Below are 19855 nucleotides of genomic sequence, written 5' to 3' on the forward strand. Positions count from 1 at the left end.
TACTCTGTCACAAATACTGCAAATCGCGCCACCATTCGTTGGGAAGGCAGTATAACAAGAAAGAAAAAGATTTTACTGTAAAATGGACTGTGCTGAGTCTAGCCCCAAGTCACGCCCCGCCCCGCCCTGCCCCCAACTCATTGTGGTGTCAATGGACACTCTGGAAAAAACAATTGAAGACATAAAAGGGGTAGAGTAGGATTGGCCCTCGGTCTGTGTTGACCTCACTGCCCCAGGAGGTGTGGGCAATTGGTTGCGTCACCCATTGGTCAGAGAGGAGCAAAAGCAACCAGGGTTCCCATTCCTGATGACTATCCAGTGACTCAACAATTTTGTGTGAGGACATGGTCAAAGATCAGCCATAATACCCCCCTCCAGTCAAATTGGCTAACAACATTCAGTGGTAGGCTCACATGCACATAATGCACACTTGGGCATGATATCGGAGGTCTCCCAGTCCCTGTGGAACAATATCCCACCACAAGTCAGCTCCTTCGATGAAGGGAGGAAGAAAAGTGGATGTGGGTAAGGTACGTATATTGTAAGCACAGACTTTTACTGTAGCAGAAAGTTTGAAGCATGCATTTCCACTACCCCAATATGATAATATTCCCTCAACTTTTGTTGGTGATATTTGGAGCACTTCTTGAAATAATTTATGTAAGTACAGTAGTAGACTCAAAGAACCAGAATTAAATATGTACCAATATTTTTGGTGGAAACCCACCCTGGTATTCTGTGTAATATACTCAGGACAAGAAATGTCTTACCCTGGCCCCACTTCTATCTGGAGTGGCTCATCCCCACCCTTCCTCCCCACCTCCTGGGAGACGGGAAAAAATACACAGAGACCTTTAGCCAATTCAGGAAAGCTGTGTCAAAAATTCCTCTCCGATTCCTGAAAGGTGAATAGGCAAGCCCAGGAGGACCCCCTCATTGGTCATTACTTATAATGAATTTACTCAGGTACTCGAAAATGAGGATTGAGGAAAAAATTAAGCGAGAAAAGTAAAGAAAATTGAAACAAACCGAGAAAGAAAGAGAAAAAGTGAGGACAGAAAGACAAATAAAAACCCAAAGAGGAATATTTCATCTTGTTTTTCCCAATAGTTTCACATTTGTATTCACTTACTGTTTGTGAAACCTATCATCGTACTTACTAAGAAAACCCCTATTACCGTTCTCTCTCCAATTTCTCCCCTCTCCTGACTGGGGTATAGTTCCATGGATGGCTGTCACTTTCTCTTACCTTGCACATTTTCTGTCTGTTCCACTTCTTCTTGTCACATTTTTGTAACACCTTTTGTGTCAACTATTTCTATTATAAATTCCTGTATCCACATTTATAGTGGAAACTGCCCATGTAAACTTGTCAGGCTAGTGCTGTAGAACTGCAAATAGAAGGACAGAATATATGACTTTAAAATAGGGACCGAATTACATCTGCACACCCTGGTCCAATTATCCACCACCCTCTAACCCCACTTTGCTTGAAGACTATATTGGCCAGGACTCCCCGTGTGCAACAACGTGTGAGATTGACCAGTGTATAATAATATATACAACAATAAAGTTGTTTAATCACTTGTCTTTCCTCATCCTCATTTGAGTTCTTTTTTCTTTTCCCCAAAACAAATTGAATTTTGAAAGCTTCTCAAGCAAAGCAAAGCAAACTGCTTTTATTAGCACCAGTATTGTATAGTTGACTGTTAGAAAATAAACACATTCTAATCAGTGAGAACTGTGAGACAGAGAAAGAAACAGACGAAGACAATCACAGGCAGAGAGACACACTTCCAGGAAACAATCACAAAACACTGAATTCAATGTTTGCAGAGATCGCTTAGTAACTTCCAAACCTGTGCTGCTAGACCCAGAATGTTTTCCCCCCCCTCCCTCCCTCCCTCCCTCGCCCCTAATACTGTCAGGACCATAACCTCAACTGCTGGTAGTTCCCAAAACTCTCATTCCACCTCCTTCCCTTTGTGCTAAATTTCAGGTTTATCTTTCACAGTTCTGTCAAACTCAGGTTCTGCCCCCACAGTAGTTCCAGTTCACAGGACCCCCTCCCCACACTGCTAAACCCCAGCAGCCCACCCCAGTACTGGAAAACCTCAGGACATTCCCCCCATTGCACTAAACCCTAAACCCCTCCCACCTACTTACTGCCAGATACCAGACACCTCCCTCCACTGGTGCATTTTTGCATCCCGTCTTGCTGTCTATCTCCAGCTTTAAAAATGGTAAGGGATAAAAATGAAATACATAGTTTAATGAATATTTACGGTTTTTACAAAATAATGAACAGTGTCACGGAATTCGATCCCCAAAGCATCAGTAAAAATTGCAGAATACCATGTAATTAAAATGGAATTTGACTGTAAATCAGTAACTGCGATATTATCTCCTACATAACATAACACCCCTACTGTTATAAAACAGCATATCCTCTAATGCACCATGAGTGATACCACATAAGATCCACTATTATATAATAATAATGTTCTATTATCTCAATGTTTTGCACTAGTATATAACATTAATATATAATGTTCCATAATGCAGAGTTTATAATGCATTATAAAATGCAATGACAATTTTCTATGGCCTCTGCTTTGTCCAAGTACATACATTATATAATGTTTTATAATCTTTGTTTTGCCACAGTATATATGCTATATAATGTAATATGTTATATAAATATAAAACCTTATGTCTCCATGTATGTCTTGTCATCTTTTTCCAGTATAAATTACTATGTCCACATTTATAATGGAAACCAGCTATGTAAACTTATCACTGTAACTACACTGTCTGGCCAGTGGAGGTGCTGCAGCACAGCCAGTGGAGGTGCTGCAGCACTACCAGTGGGCAGAGGGTGTAATTACAGCATGACAAGTTTGCACAGGCTGTTTCCATTATATATGTGGATATAGGAATTTATAATGGAAATAAGGACCCAATGTATGACTTTAAATGGGGACTGGATTATCCCTCACTCTCTAACCCCACTTCACCTGAAGGCTACTCTCGGACTTGACTCAGTGTGCGCAATGTCACAGCAAATTGACTAATATTATTAAAAATCTTGCATTTGGCAGCACTTTCGATCCTTAAATCTTACTTTCCACTGTCACAATTTTGTTCACACTTTTACCATTGTATGCCAATTGCGATGTCAATATTTCCCATTCAGTTTGCTGTCTCTGTCACGTTTGCAGTTACATTTGGCGTTGCAGGCCCTGGCCGCTAGATGGTGCAGTGGAGCAAGTTTCTGTACTCCATCATCACCTTGTATAAAAAAAACTTACATTCATCAACTGATTGTGGGCAACACTAGGGTTAATTTACTAGTATATAATGTTCGATAATCTATCTGCTTTGCCCCAGTAGATACATATATATTATTAAAAATCTTACATCAGCCTGTGTAGGGATACAGATTTTCCAGTGATTCGTGGGCCTGGACAATAGTCAAAGAAAGTCACATTACTCTGTATTTTAGTTAATCACTGTTATTTTAATGATTTAACAGTTCACACAAGCATCAAGCAATACATACAGCCTTAAACCAAGGATTTCAGCATCAAGGCAATAGAGTGATCAGTTTACATAGCTCTTGAGGTTCTTCTTGTTGGACATCCTTTCTGTAGGCAAAGCTTCTTCAGACTCTGTCGACTGCAGTGAAGAATCTTCCACGATGTCCCATTTTTATATGGTTCTGGCTCGTTGGGGTGTGAGTAAAAGTTAAGGGAAGTTCCATTTCGTCCAATCACCCCCCCCCCCCTCCCCCCGGTTACTGGGCCTCAAGGGTCAACACAGGCCTCAGTGGTGGACTGTTGGCTGTTGTGCGTCACTCAACTTCCTGAGATGTTAAACAAGGTCTCACTCTTCAACCGCTATCTGTCTTTTATCTCATTGTTCCATAGCATGGAGTGTGTAGGCCTCCCTTATCAATGTCCAAACCCTCTCGAAGCTTTGTTTGCCCAGATCTGTAACCGCTTTGTGCTCAGTTTATCAGTCCTGTTTTATTCTCAAAGCCTTGCTTTGCCCAGACATGTAACGATTTTATTCTCAGTTTATCAGTCCTGTTTTGTACTGGTTCAGCATTTCTGCACAATGCAATCTTTGCATTTTAAATTCACAATTGTCCTAGGGGTTGTTAACCCCTTCCCTTCACCTGTCAATTTTTTTCTGTCATAAATTCTTATGGTCACGTGTATAATGGAAAGTGCCTATGTAAACTTACCATACTGTAATTACACTCTCCCACCAATGGAGGCACAGCAGCACCACCACTGGTGGAGGACTTACCAATATATGGCAAAGTACAAAGTTTATCGGATGGGAGGGTTGACTTACAATTAATAAGTTTTAGGATTCTAAATTATGTAGGCGGTTGCCATTATAAATATGGGCAGAGGAATTTAGAATGGAAAAAGTTGAAAGGAAATGCACACAGATGTAAGATTTTTAATGTAAAACAATGTTCTATAATCTCTGTCCTTTGCCCCAGTATATATATTATAAAATATATATCACATGTACAACATCTATGCCAATGCTTTATCCCCCCACCCCAAATTGGTGCAAGCTGTGGTTGACAGCCTGGTGTCACGTGTGCCTGGGATCCCGGGCGGTGGGCGGTGAGGGGCGTGGCCGTATGCGAAGAGGGGCGGGGCCGAGGGGCGGGGGGGTATTGCCTCATTTGGAGGGACCCCTCTGAAGAGCCGCTGTTCATGTTGTAGGTTCTGTGGCGAGCGGTCGGTCAAATCAAATCAAATCATCAGATCACAGTGCAGCAGAAGCCGGCAGCGAGCGACAGAGTCCCCGGCACCATGGACACGCCGCCTCATCCCGTCAAACTCTATGTCTACGACCTTTCGCGGGGACTGGCCCGCCAGTTCAGCCCGTTTATGCTCGGTAAGTGAAGCAAAAACCGTCCCCGGGAAGGTGAGGGGGGAGGCGGCCATAGCCAAAAATCGAGACCGGGGATCCGGTAACTGCGAGTAGGCCGCAACCATTACATTTTTTTTAAAAAGAAAATTATATAATAAATGTTTCATTTTTATTTTATACTTTTTAATGTTTGTTCTAACTTAAAAGTTTGTTGTATTTAAATTTCCGTGGGGATTATTGGAACAAATGATAAGTGAAGGATGAGTTGACAAAATTGAAATCAATCCCTTTTTATGTTTTAATTTGTTTAAAAATTTAATGTGAGGTTGTTAAATTGAAACTGAAATCTGTGTTTAATTACAGAGCTTGTGTCTTGTGAAGCTGTTTACACAGCAGATGTCAGAGCTAGGTGATAAATAATTGATCACACCTAGGTCCATTTATTGTGATGGCATTCATCCCGTGGTAATGTCCTTCCTTCCCTCCCTACCTCACCCCCACAGCTCGTCTCCCCCCATCAATGGCCAGCAGGCAGGCGGAGGGAAGGTTACCCGGTGACGGTCACTCCAGCTACCGGTAACCCACAGCAACTTGTGCCGACAGGCTGACAATAGACAACAGGTCCGTCAGCATCTGAAAAGACAGATTAATGTTTTGAGGAGAGACCCTTGGCCAGGACCGTTCTGTGTACTTCTGGCATTTTCTGATTTTATATCAGATTGCTAGGTTTTAAAAAAAATCTCCAGCCTAATTCTCTTGCTTTATAAAACGATGCGCTGTGGTGGGGAAAGCTGCTATACTCGACACACAAGTCCAGTTTATTTTACATCTTGAACTAAAAGAACATGAAATTGGAACATAACGGTTGTATAAATAGAGTAGTGCCGAGGAAGGGCTGGAATCCTATGGTTATTCCAGGATGGAAGGTGACTCATTTGCGATTTTTGTCGCCTGTGAGTTAGCAACTGGCTTTTGTTTACAGAATAATCATTGTATTCAGTAACAACATGAAAGAGCATCTCTGTTTGCTCTGGCCAACACTCCTCTCTCAACCATTACCACCAAACGGGTCGTTCATCTCATTGCCGTTTGTGGGATTGTGCTGTGTACAAAATTTGCAGTTGTGTTTGCCTGTGTAACAGTCCCCTGTACTTCACAGACAACATATTACTTTGAAGTGCTTTCAGGTGGTTTTGAAAGCCATAATAAGGCATTCCATAGAATCATTGACTTGACAGCACAGGAGGCCATTCTGCCCATCATGGCTGTGCTGGTTCTCTGAAGGAGCTATTCCTTAATCTCCTTTCCCCGTACCCTCAATTTTCTTTTTAAAATATTTATCTCCATGCCTTTTTGAATCCTGGATTCTGCTTCCACTACTGTAGCTGGTAGGGCATTCGCTGCCCTAGCAACCCTTTGCATTTCAAAAAAAATCTTAATCTTTCCCTACATCCTTTTGGTCATCTGAAATTTATACCCTCTAGTTACTGACTCATCATCCAGTGGCCTTGCACTGTTTTGTTTCTCTCTCTTCAAAAGGTCCTGATAACCCCTGCAACTCAACGTGAATACAGTGAATTTGCTTTTGGCCTATGCACAAACTGAGACACTGAGCCTGTGGCAAAGACCATTGCTGTATTTTCCTTGTTGTCCGTGCTGGCAACTGGTCCTGAAAACAAGGTGCCAGTGATAATACCTTTTATAAATCACTGGTTAGGTCTCAGCTGGAGTATTGTGTCTATTTCTGAGCACACACTTTAGGAAGGATGTCAAGGCCTTGGAGAGGGTGCAGAAGAGATTTATTAGAATGGTACCAGGGATGAGGGATTGTTCTTCTTAGAGTAGGGAAGGTTAAGAGGAGATTTGATAGAGGTGTTCAAAATCATGAAAGGTTTTGATAGAGTACATACGAGCATACAAATTAAGAGCAGGAGTAGGCAATTCGGCCCCTCTAGCCTGCACTGCCATTTGATAAGATCATGGCTGATCTGATTGTGACCTCAACCCTACTTTCCCGTCTACCTACTATAACTTTTGACTCCCTTGTTAATCAGGAATCTATCTAACTCAGCCTTAAAAATATTCAATGACCCTGCCTCCACCGCTCTCTGGGGAAGGGAGTTCCACAGACTCACGACCCTCTGAGAAAAAATTTCTCCTCATCTCCGTCTTAAATGGGATACCCCTTATTTTTAAACTGTGGCCCCTAGTTCTAGTCTCTCCCACAAGGGAAAACATCCTCTCAGCATCCACCTCTTCTAGTCCCCTTAGGATCTTATATGTTTCAATAAGATCACCTCTCATTCTTCTAAACTCCACTGTATACAGGCCCAACTTGTCCAACCTTTCCTCATAAGATAACCCCCTTATTCCACAAATCAGTCGAGTGAACCTTCTCTGAACCGCCTCCAAAGCAATTATGTCCTTTCTTAAATAAGGAGACCAAAACTGCACACAGTATTCTAGATGTGGTCTCACCAATGCCGTGTACAACTGTAGCAAAACATCTCTACTTTAATATTCCATTCCCCTTGCAATAAATGACAACATTCCATTTGCCTTCCTAATCACTTGTGTACCTGCATACTAACTTTTTGTGATTCATGTACTAGGACACCCAGATCCCTCTGTACCTCAGAGTTCTGCAATCTCTCTCCATTTAAATAATATACTGCTTTTCTATTCCTCCTGCCAAAGTGGACAAGTTCACATTTTCCCACATTATACTCCATCTGCCAAATTTTTGCCCACTCATTTAACCTATCTATATCCCTTTGCAGACTCCTTATGTCCTCTTCACAACTTACTTTCCTATCTACCTTTGTACCATCAGCAAATTTAGCAACCATACAGTCGGTCCCTTCATCCAAATCATTGATATAAATTGTAAATAGTTGAGGCCCAAGCACTGATCCCTGTGGCATTCCACTCGTTACATCTTGCCAACCTGAAAATGACCCATTTATGCCTACTCTCTGCTTCCTGTTAGCTAACCAATCCTTTATCCATGCTAATATGTTACTCCCTACACCATGAGCTCTTATTTTGTGTAGTAGTCTTTGATGTGGCACCTTGTCAAAAGCCTTCTGGAAATCCAAGTCCACCACATCCACAGGATCCCCTTTATCCACGTTGCTTGTTACTTCCTCAAAGAACTCTAACAAATTAGTCAAACACGATTTCCCTTTCACAAAGCCGTGTTGACGCTGCCTGATTGCATTGAGATTTTCTAAGTGCCCTGCTATAACCTCAATAATAGATTCCAGCATTTTCCCTATGACAGATGTTAAGCCAACTGGCCTGTAGTTTCCTGCTTTCTGTCTAACTCCTTTCTTGAATAGAGGAGTTACATTCGCTATTTTCCAATCTGATGGGACCCTTCCAGAATCTAGAGAATTTTGGAAAATTAATATCAATGCATCTACTATTTCTGCAGCCATTTCTTTTAAGACTCAAGGATGAAGTCCGTCAGGAGTAAATAAGGAGAAACTGTTTCCAGCGGCAGGAGGGTCGGTAACCAGAGGACACAGATTTAAGGTGATCGGCAAAAAAATCAGAGACGACATGAGGAAGCATTTTTTTACACAGCGAGTTGTGATGATCTGAAATGCACTGCCTGAAAGGGTGGTGGAAGCAGAGTCAGTAGTAATTTTCAAAAGGGAATTGGATAAATACTTGAAGGGAAAAAATTTACAGGGCTATGGGGAAAAGAGCAGGGGAGTGGGACTAATTGGATAGGTCTACCAAAGAGCCGGCACAGGCACGATGGGCTGAATGGCCTCCTCCTGTGCTGATCATGATAAAAGGGCAACACCGTTCAGTGCAGTGAGTTTCTACCTCCCCATCACAAATTGGGGGCAAAACAATTTTAAATAGTCTGAAAGGAGCAGGAGGTCACAGTTTATTGTATTTTCTTCCCTTTTGTGGTGTTCTCTCCTCGATGTCCTGTCGATCCCCAGGTGAGATGGTAGGCGGGTGATCGCTGACAGTTCTCCTAGTTGGCTTATAAAAGATGATGATGAGCCTGATTCGAGTCGGTGACATAACCTGGGATTCAGACGACATTAATGAATTTTCCCAGCTTTTCTCCTCTGACTCGCGCTGAGGTCCACAGGCACCAGCAGCTGCCGGCTCTTTGCCCAGGTGATCGTTCTTCAAGTACATACTAGGCAGTATGTGCCAGCAGGCTGTTCAGCAAATTAGGACCCTGCCAGACTTATATCTGATGCCCTCTGCCAGCTAACACTTGCTAACGAGGCTCACACGTAGAATGGCCAATTGGTCAATATACTGAAGGGCGACTAAGGGACTGGACCCCTGCGGGTGTCTGTGCCTTTAGAAGGAGGAAATAAAGAAAAACGCTGATCATCTGATAGGTGATCGCTCCAGCCTCCAACGCCGTCATTCCTCCCTCACTCATGTCTCTCTTTAATCAAGCCTGGACCCTACTGAGTTCAGTGCTCACTGAACTATTCTCTCTTTCTAAGCTCCAAAACACAGCATCTACACTCTCTTTTCCACCCACCTTGTAAATTTACTGTGTTGAAATAAATTCAATTTACATAATCTCTTACTCAAGCTCATTCTTCTCCAGGATCTCAAATCTCTAGAAGTCCTTGTCTCCCTCAATCTTCTCTCCCTATTACAATCTTGAAGCTTTTAAATCCCAAGTCTGGTGTCACCGAATCACTCACCACCTGATTTACGTCAGCACCCTCCCACTTTTTTTTTTCATTCTTGGTCTCCTGTATGATGGGCCTTGGCCATTCACCATAAAAAGTAATCCCTACTTCTGTGAAGTTTGAGTTGACAATATCTGAGAGTTAAGGATCCAGCCTGCTAGTTCTATTCATCACCACCTCCTGTCTAGACACTTATCTCTTTTTTTTCCTTTATTTTTAAACAGGAAAACAACTTGATGGAATATGGTGAGTTAATCTGTGTATTTTCAAAACTAGTATTGGCCTTTGGTAGGGAAAGGGCTTACATATTTTTTAAAAGGTAATTATTAAAATGCATTTGTATTTGTTTCTCTATCAGGCACACTGCGATTGTTGTCAATGGAGAGGAGTTCTTCTATGGGTCCGGTGGAATTGCTAACTGTCAGCCAGTGAGTGCTCGCTCTTTCTCTTTTTTTAAAAAACAGTTATGTATCTGTACACGCTCTCCCCATTCATCTGCCGATTTCATGTTCATGCACAAACCAACCCTCTCCTCCCCAACGCCTGTAGCCAATGCAGCAGTTCTGTTTAAAACAAAATTCCGCTCCAACTCACTTGTGCAATCAGGAAGGACCCAGGCCTGCTAATTCATTTCCAGGATATAATTGACCCTTGCCTTCCATGTGCTGTGACCACCATATTTTCCAGAAATCCATCTTGAGGAACTTAAGGAATCAGTCTCCACTGCCTCTTCTGGCATCCTGATCCACCGGTCAATCAACCCTGGAGGCAAAATAAAACTTCCTTCCGGACATCCAACCTCACCCTGTTGTACAGGTGGCCCCCAGTTCCATCATCCCCACCACAACAAACACAATATCTACTTGCATATTGTACATGCCTTTTAATAATCTCAAAGTAATCAAGTTCAAACCCCAGGCATCAACTCCATCTTCTTAGCTCAATGATGTCAGGATAGAGATGATCCTTGTCTGCACCGTCTCCAGAGTCACAAGGTCCTTCTTGAGGTAGGGGACCAAATCTAAATCTAGTACACCAAATGAAATCATATCAAAGCTTTATATTACCATATCATTGTGGTCCTAGGTTTGTAATGAATTGTCCGGCCAGTACAGCCTAGGATAGGGCCCGATTTGATTTGGCCATGGCCTTGTGGTAGCAGTCAATGATCACTCCCAAATATATCTCCCTCTTGTTTACCTGTAACCCACCCCACTATGTTGTATCCCATGGCCTTATGTGTATAACTGCACACTTGTCTACATTGAAGGACAATTGCCAGTCTTGGGGCCCACTTCTCCATTATATCCAAATCCAGTTGTAATCTATGTCCCTCTTTCAGGTTAGTGACTCTGCCACACAATTTAGTGTCATTTGCAAATTTAATTACTGTGCTGCCTGGGCCCCCCTCCAGATCGTCAACGAATATAATGATCAGGAGGAGACCCAGCATCTCACCCTAGGGCACCCCGTGCATTACTGGGATCACATTTAAAACCACCCTATGTTTATGGTCCCTTAGCCTATTTTGTTTTGATCCATAGACCCATTTCTCCCCGCCCCCCCCAACCTCCTCTCCTCGCACCCCCATACCATTAGAGCTAATTTACTTGCACGATCCCTCGTGCACTTTATCGAAAGCCTTTGGAGGTCCTAGTAGAGGATGTCTACAGATCACCAGGATCAGGTTTGTCAAACATGACTCCTTTTCTGGAGCCGTGTTAGGTAAACCCTATAATCCTTATATGTTCTAAATCCTCATTCATTGCATCTGTTATGATGCTTTCCGTTAACTCTCACCACAAAGGTTTGGCTCCTTTTTTGATTGTTTGCAAGATCTGACTTCAATTCCCTTTTTGAAATTAATCATTGTTTCTTACTGTCCTGATTTCCATTTATTGTCGTGGGGGAGCGGCTGCATCTGTGAACTTTTTGCAGCCTGGTTTTTATGCTTTTGGCTTGTGTTTTCTTTTTTCTTTCCTTGTTTTTTTTGCCCTCCCCTCCTCTCCTGATTCATGCTGCGAGGCAGTCCTCTTGCTCCAAGTTGCCATTGTGTACATGAGAGTCTGGAAAGGCAATGTCTACAGACTGTTCAACCTGTCCAGGAGCGGCACGACTTTGCTTGGTCCCATCCCCACCCAGTGTCCACGTGTGTACTTTCAGTGGGGACGCTGTACAATGATCAAGAACAGCAATCCTGGCTAATGTTCTTCTCCCTGACCTAAGGGTACTGAGGCTAATTGAGCTGCCACCCTGGCTGAAATCAGCTAATTCAACACAAACCAGGAGTTCAGTCTAAGACCTTCCTGTTCCATATGGCTCAGGTGCTTGCTGAGAGACCAGGGGAGCTAATATTTTTAGCAGTGGTTAATATAATGCTGTCTTCATTGCTTGCATTACTTTTTGGTTTACTGTCTGGTGGCATTGCCTTCCAGTAAGGCATCATTTAAAGTCTTGCTGCCAGCATTGTGGAGATACTCTTGTGTTGGGCAATCTTTCCCATACACACTGGAAGGGCAGTGTATGTGGGAGCTGTGTCGTAATGGCGCAAGGCATTTAGCACAACGTCTGCACCTCATTGGGTCCAATTGACCTTTTTACGTGCTATAATTTCCAATGTTCCATTTTTTGGTTCCCAGGGAGGGACTTTACTTGGGCCACCTGACTCTGTCGTTGATCTTGGGACCACAGAAGTGACTGAGGAGCTGTTCATGGATTATTTATCATCTTTGGGAGAGTCAGCCTTCAGGTTAGTTCCTGTTTGCTCCTCATTTTTTCTACCTCGCACAGACATGGTAAGCCCAGTTGTTGTGTTGCCTAGAACCAAACGTGGGGATACCTCAAGACTTTAGGGTCACTGGCAGTCACGAACAATGCCAGCACTTCCATCTATTTAATATATTAAACATCTTGATTCTGCGCGCACTTGCTGACAACTTAACTCCATTATAAATGTCAAGGGCTATATTTATTACAGAAACTACCTATGTAAACTTGTCACTCTGTAATTACACCCACCCGCCAGTGGAGGCAGTGCAGTGCCACAAGATCAAATAGCGTTTGTTTAAAAAAAAATTATTTCCAACCTTCCTGTCCTGAAGATGTTGCATCACAACATGGGAAAGTTGCACAAGTTCCACCAGAATGGCCTTATCTGTTTGTAGATTTCTTTTTAAAAGTGGTGCTAATGGTGAGATTTACTTATTTTATTCTACCTGTAACACTGCTTAGAGTAGGTGAGCTCTTTCTTGGACAATGCCAATTGTCACCTCACAGTTGGTTTGTTTAGTAACAGGCGTTGAGTCCAGTTCTACAGTCAGTATGTTCAGTTCTATGGTACAGTATGACTTGGAGTCCAGAGATCACAATTCTCAAGCCCATCTCCTCCAGACATGATGCAGGCACGGACACCACTGATGCCGTCCCGCCCCCCGCCCCCCCCCCCCCCCCCCCCAAAATCATGCAATCTCCTGGGAGAGGCGTGCAAAAAAGAAGGGGGGAAGAAAGCTGACACCAATGTAGGAAAAACTGGAAATTTCCTCTTTCGACTCCCTAAGGCAAAGCTCCAGGAAACCCCAGTAACTTTAATCTTAATCTAGGCTCAGCTGCAATTTACCCTCTATAACGGGACATGTTAATATATTAGAAATATACAAGTTCTCAAAAACTTGCTCAGATCTCTCTTTAAAAGGGAATCCATACTCAATTCATGCTTCGGTAATCTGTTGCAGAGCGCGATGACTCTCTGTGAAGTGAAAAACTTCCTAACATCTAACCTAAATTTTTGCCTACAGATTTTATTCTCATGCCCCCTAGTCCTACATAAATGACCTATAGCCATCATAAATGATCTATCAAACAGAACAGAATCTAATGGCGTCGTCATTTTAAAAACCTCAATTATATCTAAACCTGTGTTTCTCTAAAGAAAAAAGCCCCAATATCTGGAGCGATTCTGATAGCTGAGAGCCCTGACACTAGGTTTCATTGTAGTTGCCCTCCTCTATAAAACTTCATCGGGGCCTCAGCATCCTCCAGTGGTGTGGGACCAAAACTGGGGAAAAATGTGACCGTACCAAAGCCTTGAACGGAATGAATAGTGTGTCTTTAGTTTTACATTGAATTGTCCTAGCAATTCAGTGCAGTGTAGGTGGAGCCTGTAGATCGAGGGCTGTATCCTCAGTTCCCAGGTAGAGTGTAGGTGGAGTCTGTAGATCGAGGGCTGTATCCTCAGTTCCCAGGTACAGGGTAGATGGAGTCTGTAGATCGAGGGCTGTATCCTCAGTTCCCAGGTAGAGTGTAGGTGGAGTCTGTAGATCGAGGGCTGTATCCTCAGTTCCCAGGTAGAGTGTAGGTGGAGTCTGTAGATCGAGGGCTGTATCCTCAGTTCCCAGGTAGAGTGTAGGTGGAGTCTGTAGATCGAGGGCTGTATCCTCAGTTCCCAGGTACAGGGTAGATGGAGTCTGTAGATCGAGGGCTGTATCCTCAGTTCCCAAGTACAGGGTAGATGGAGTCTGTAGATCGAGGGCTGTATCCTCAGTTCCCAGGTAGAGTGTAGGTGGAGTCTGTAGATCGAGGGCTGTATCCTCAGTTCCCAGGTAGAGTGTAGGTGGAGTCTGTAGATCGAGGGCTGTATCCTCAGTTCCCAGGTAGAGTATAGGTGGAGTCTGTAGATCGAGGGCTGTATCCTCTGTTCCCAGGTAGAGTGTAGGTGGAGTCTGTAGATCGAGGGCTGTATCCTCAGTTCACAGGTACAATGTAGATGGAGTCTGTAGATTGAGGGCTGTATCGTCTCCATGTTGGGAAGCAGATGTTCACATAAGCGAATTAAGTGCAACTGGCCACTAAATGAGAATCCCAGACCTAAGTTATAATGGACGTGACACAATGTCTTATTGTCCGTAAGGTGGTATTTTCTGCCTTGTTCTTCTCATTTAATGAGTTTTTCACTAATATTTGGGTGAGTACTCCAGTGTTGATTTGAGATGTGGAATGGACTCTAAATTGGTGATTAAAATAGGTAAACCTAAATCAATTTAGTTTCCTCTCCTCCTGAAACCACTGATTTTTGCTGAAGTACAGTTTTACAGTGTTGGGGTCAATCCTAGTGCCCCTACTTCTACCACAGCAGAGATTAGCTAACTCAGCACAAGCTGGCGATTGAACCTGGGACCTGCTTTGAGCATATGGCTCAGAAACACTGTGTGGAGTGGAATGACCAGCTGAGCCATTGGGAGGAGCTCTAATGCATAATATTATTTTGCCCTCCTGCTATAGCTGATAGATACAGATGCAAAAGGGAATTTTAAAGTTCATGTTAAACACTGATATATTTTCCGTTAAACTTTTGTTATCTTAAATATAATAATACCACCAAGAGTTTTTTAAACACTTATCACTTGTGATGTTTCCACTTGTGGGCAGTGATTGTTTCCACTTGTGGGGGAGTCCAAAACTAGGGCCATAAATATAAAATGGTCACTAATAAATCGAATAGGGAATTCAGGAGAAACTGTTTTACTCAGAGAGTGGTGAGAATGTGGAATTTGCTACCACAAGGAGTAGTTGAGGCGAACAATACGGATGCATTTAAGGGAAAAACTAGATAAACACACGAGGCAGAAAGGAATAGAAGGATATGCTGATCGGGTTAGATGAAGTAGGGCGGGAGGAGGCCCCCTTTGGAGCATAAACATCGGCATGGACCAGTTAGGCCAAATGGCCTGTTTCTATGCTGTAAAATTCTATGTAATACCATAGCAGTCGTAAACACTGTCAAAAAGGGACTCTCACTGGACAGCTCAACAGCTTCCAGATTGCTACTGCAAGAGCTGCTGGATGCCATTATCTACCTGTTCTGTCAAATCTCTCACTTTATCCTTTTGTTACAGGGGAGAGTGCTACAAACTCTTTGAACATAACTGCAATACATTCAGTAATGAAGTTTCCCAGTTCCTCACTGGGAAGAATATTCCGCCATATATCACTGACCTGCCTTCCGAGGTCCTATCAACGTGAGTACCGTTGCCCATGAGGTTTTTGTCCCGAAGGTTGTCTCCATCCTCTTCTGAATGCACTGACCCGTGCTGGGGTACAGCAAGATTCCCTGAAGGCTCGGTCGGTAAAAGTAGTGTGTAATCGATCTATGCAGACCCAAAGGAACCGGGTTTGATCTGTAGTCTGCGCTATTGGCCCTTAATGGGCTAGGATGGGGACAGCCAGCCAGGATTCCCAATCCCGACTGCTGTCCAGTGATCCCTGCTGGAAAATGTGCCCGTGTAGACGTCGGGTAAGGACAAAGTTAGGGTCTGCTGTGATGGCCCTCCATAGTTTAACTGCACTCGGACTGGTCACAGTGTCGGATAGCCACCAGTGTTCACGGAACCCATATGCCAACAAGGAGTCAGTGCTTTTTAAGAGAGGAAGGACGAAAATGAGCAAAAGAAGTAAGTCCCTCAATCACTTCCTTAATGACTAATTTCTGTGTTCATATCCTTTTTTCTTTTCATCAGCCCTTTTGGCCAACTCATTAAACCGATCCTGGATTCGGTTCAGATTCAGCCAGCCGGAGGAAGCAGCTTCAATGAACATAATCAGAGCTAGTAGAAGCAATTCAGCGAGGTGCTGCCTGCGGAGATGTGTATAGTCACTGGCCTCTCAGAACTAAGCAATGATTTTCAAAAAAATGAAGATTTCCCTTCACAAGTATCTTTCGTGTCGTATCTAACACGCGTAGAACGGTTGAAAAGTGGTAGAATTATTTCTTTTTTAAAATCTATTTGAAAAGTGCATATATATATATATATAATATACAAAAATACTGAACTTTTACAGTGCAATATTTCAGGTTATCATGCCCCTTTGTCAGCTGTCTTTGAATGAATTGAAGTAAGAAGCAGTCATGAGACATCAAATACTCTCCATCATTGCTATACAATGTATTTACCCCCCTGGACCCCCCAAAAAAGACCACCAGCATGGAAATCTGTCAGTGTTTGCCAACTGTCGTGCCAGCATCATTGCCAGTTCATTGAACAATGTAAGGGATAACTTTTCCAGTGTTGTCACTGGGTTTATTTAGTGTAGATATGTTGCATATTGACAATATGGGGAAAAATATAATACTTCAGTCACTGCACTTTCATGCCGTGCAATGCTGTGCGATAGTCTTAATTGCTCATCTCAGATTGCTGGCCGTCTGTACCTTGCTCTAATGCTATATCGCCTGCGATATTCTCTCCATTCTCCATCCAAGTTTGGAACGACAAAATCTATAACTTTTTTCCACAGTTCAGGTGGATATGGTAGGAGAACCTCCCTTGCCCACCATAACGCTCTAGTGAAGGCGGCACTGCCTTCTGCTCGCCTTTTCTTCTGGTGCAGCTTCTCGGATGTTACTCAAGTGCTTTAGATCTCAGCGCACTTCCTAGTACCGCACTCTGTTAATGGCACAATTCCCGTGCTGTACAGAGTATCTATTGGCGCTTGGCTACAGCTGATTAGTTCTGACGAAAGGTCTTCGACCTGAAACGTTAATTCTGTTTCTTTCTCCGCAGCTGCTGCCTCATTTGCTGAGCTTCTCCAGCAATTTCTGTTTTTATTATAGCTGATTAGTTATTGGGTGGTTCTTCCGTCTTCCACCTGATCGATTCAGTAGAGTATTGCACACCATCAAAGCTTACGGGTGGAGTCAAGCGAGGTCTCCCAGTTTCAGACTACCTCAATCTCAAGCATTTATCCCTACCACTTTTTTATTTTTCCCTCAGATTTTTCTCCCCTTGTCCCTCCTGTCCAGAATACAATACTGAAGCTGGAGGATGGCTTCACGAGGTGAGGTGGGGGGGTGGGGCAGAAACCCTCGGTTGTCAGCTGGTCACTCATTGCACGGTGAGTGTCGGTAGGCTGTCCAACTTTGGGGGCCATCACTGCCAGGCAGGAACCTATTCTCACCAGGTATCCCCACATACCTATTTCCCACGCAGTTACTGGCTAGTAGTCGGGAGCATGAATCCTGGGCTTTGGATATACTTTCTCCTCCCTAATCTTGGTTGCAGCTGAATGCGCTGCCTTAATAACCACCGTATTTGAGACCAGCTAATTCAGCGCTGCCCAGGGAGTGAATGAGCCAGGGCTCTTCTGTACAGTTCATTGTTGGCCAGCGCAACCTTGCGTTCTACTGTTTTTTTAAGTAGTCAGATCAGAGGCCACCCCAGTGGCTGAGGTCAAGCCACTGTACAGACCAACAAGGTCCAAGTGTTCAATACCCAGTTAGCCCGGGCAGTGGTATGGGGTGTTACAGCACACTACCTGGTCTAGTGCAGTGCTGTCCAATATATTAGCCACTAGCCACGTGTGGCGAATTGGGAATTCAGACATGAAAAATTGCATTTCTAATTGGTAAGTTTTTTTTTAAATGAACAAAAGACAGTACGATCTGAGTACTCATATTCGCACGGTGTATGGATGTGTACTTTAATGTTTTTATGCGTTTGTTGGTAAAAGGAAAAGCAGAGAGTGCGAGTTTTTTGATCGTTGAGAGCTTTACTTCCTTGGTTACTGAATGGTGGTAGACGTATGTTTAAGTAAATATACACCTGAAGTGTATTTACTTGTATTGTGTGAGTGTATGCAAGGTGTTTTTTTTTAACTAAAATTAGTACGTAGCTAAAATGGTGTCGCCATAGCCACACCTGTAGCAAGACAGCCATTTCTGTTGGACAACACATGCTCAAGACCTGTTGAATTGAAAATACTCCAGGAGCATGATTTCTGTGAAAATAATTTAGTCTCCCAGATTGCGGGTCTGCTGTCTCATTGCCCAACAATATCTGCTAAGTTTCCCAGAGCCAGGTGGGACCAGTTAAAGACCAGCTGACAGTCAAACCCACCCCAGCACAATGGCCAGTAAACCATCGAGCCCTCGGCTTCTGACGATGGATTTGTAAAACTCGGGGTGTCTGGAATTGATTGGTGCATTAACAAGTCGGCTAAAAGATCCCACATGGTGCGGGGCAGGGTTTTCAACCATGCCACGAATGTGGCGTAAAAAGTTTTTCTGCGCTGGTGCTACATTGTGGGAGTTGGGGAAGGACTTTGAACCCTAACAGTGGTGGGTTGGGGTAACTGTACCCAGGTTGGATGCCTTCTCCTTCTGGAATCATAACCGGAACAATAACCCCAATATTCTCACACCAGTGGTGAACTGTCCTGGGCTTCAACGTTCCAGCAAAATTTCCTCAAGACTAAATCTCAGTAAAACCTCAAAATGCAGTTTGGGTTTATTATAGTCTAATAGTAATTTTTAACGGTGCTTTTTGAAAGAAAAATACTGTAATCTTGTTTTCATTGATCAAACTGACTGACTGGGACCTCAAACTGACTTTAATATAAGAGAGTGACATTCCCTCTTGAAATAATTTTCTCCCCTTCCCCTCTCTCCAGTCTCACTATGGCCCTCCTATTGAGAGGGTAGGGGATGAACTGCTCCCAAGTGTCCCCAGTCTTGAAGCTAACGGCTAACAGGACGTTGGCAGGATGGAAGAAAATTGAGGGGAGAAAAACAAAATAATTGAGTGCAGTGCTGTAATCTCCTTGTGACTTTGTTTCTGACATTTTCCGACTGTGTGAGTGCTGTTGTTACCACAGTAACTAATCTTCAAAGCACCCGAAGCTGACTAGCAAGTCGGTCCCCGTCTCCACAAATCCGCTTTATTCCACCGGGTTTTCATTTTGTTTCCTGGCGCTACAGGTGACCAGTGCTGGGTTTGGCCGATCGAAATGAGAATTACGTGACTTGTGTATATAATACGTAGGGCAAGTGCTTTGTCACTGCTCAACATCACACCATTTCTGAACTTGCTCCATGTGCAAACATTCGGTGGGGTGGGGTGTCCCGGACACAGTGAGAATGTTGTCTCCTGAGTTGGAACAAATCACTTGCCCCAGTAATGTGCACGTTGTTCAAGTTCATGATTAGTTGTCGATTTATTTCTCGCAGTAATCGTTTAGTTGTTAAATCTTGAGTTAGTGGCCCTCTTCCCCCTCCAAGTGTCGGTATTATGCCAAGGGTCACTGACTGCTGATGCAAGACACTCTCCCTTCCCCTGCAATCATCATCATCCCAGGGGGTTCAACCCATTAGGCCCAGAAACTCTGATTGGGGGTTGGTTTTGTGACCCCACCTATTTTGAACCGAACAAACTCGATCCACACCCAGTGTGAAACTAGGATTATCCATAAAATAAAAAGTAACCAATACCTGGAGTGATTTTAAA

General features: G+C 43.5%; 1 protein-coding gene across 1 annotated transcript; it reads left to right on the forward strand.

Annotated features, from left to right (window-relative positions):
- The first annotated feature begins 7 nt into the window (after positions 1 to 7).
- LOC137305708 (desumoylating isopeptidase 1-like) lies at positions 8 to 19855 on the forward strand. Its single transcript, XM_067974630.1, has 7 exons — positions 8 to 530; positions 4749 to 4923; positions 9806 to 9827; positions 9940 to 10009; positions 12221 to 12330; positions 15473 to 15595; positions 16094 to 19855. Exons 1-7 carry the CDS (start codon positions 498 to 500, stop codon positions 16182 to 16184), a joined length of 624 nt encoding a protein of 207 aa, XP_067830731.1. The 5' UTR covers positions 8 to 497; the 3' UTR covers positions 16185 to 19855.

The sequence above is a fragment of the Heptranchias perlo genome, chromosome 40 (assembly GCF_035084215.1).
Source record: "Heptranchias perlo isolate sHepPer1 chromosome 40, sHepPer1.hap1, whole genome shotgun sequence".
In the NCBI taxonomy this organism is placed as follows: domain Eukaryota; kingdom Metazoa; phylum Chordata; class Chondrichthyes; order Hexanchiformes; family Hexanchidae; genus Heptranchias; species Heptranchias perlo.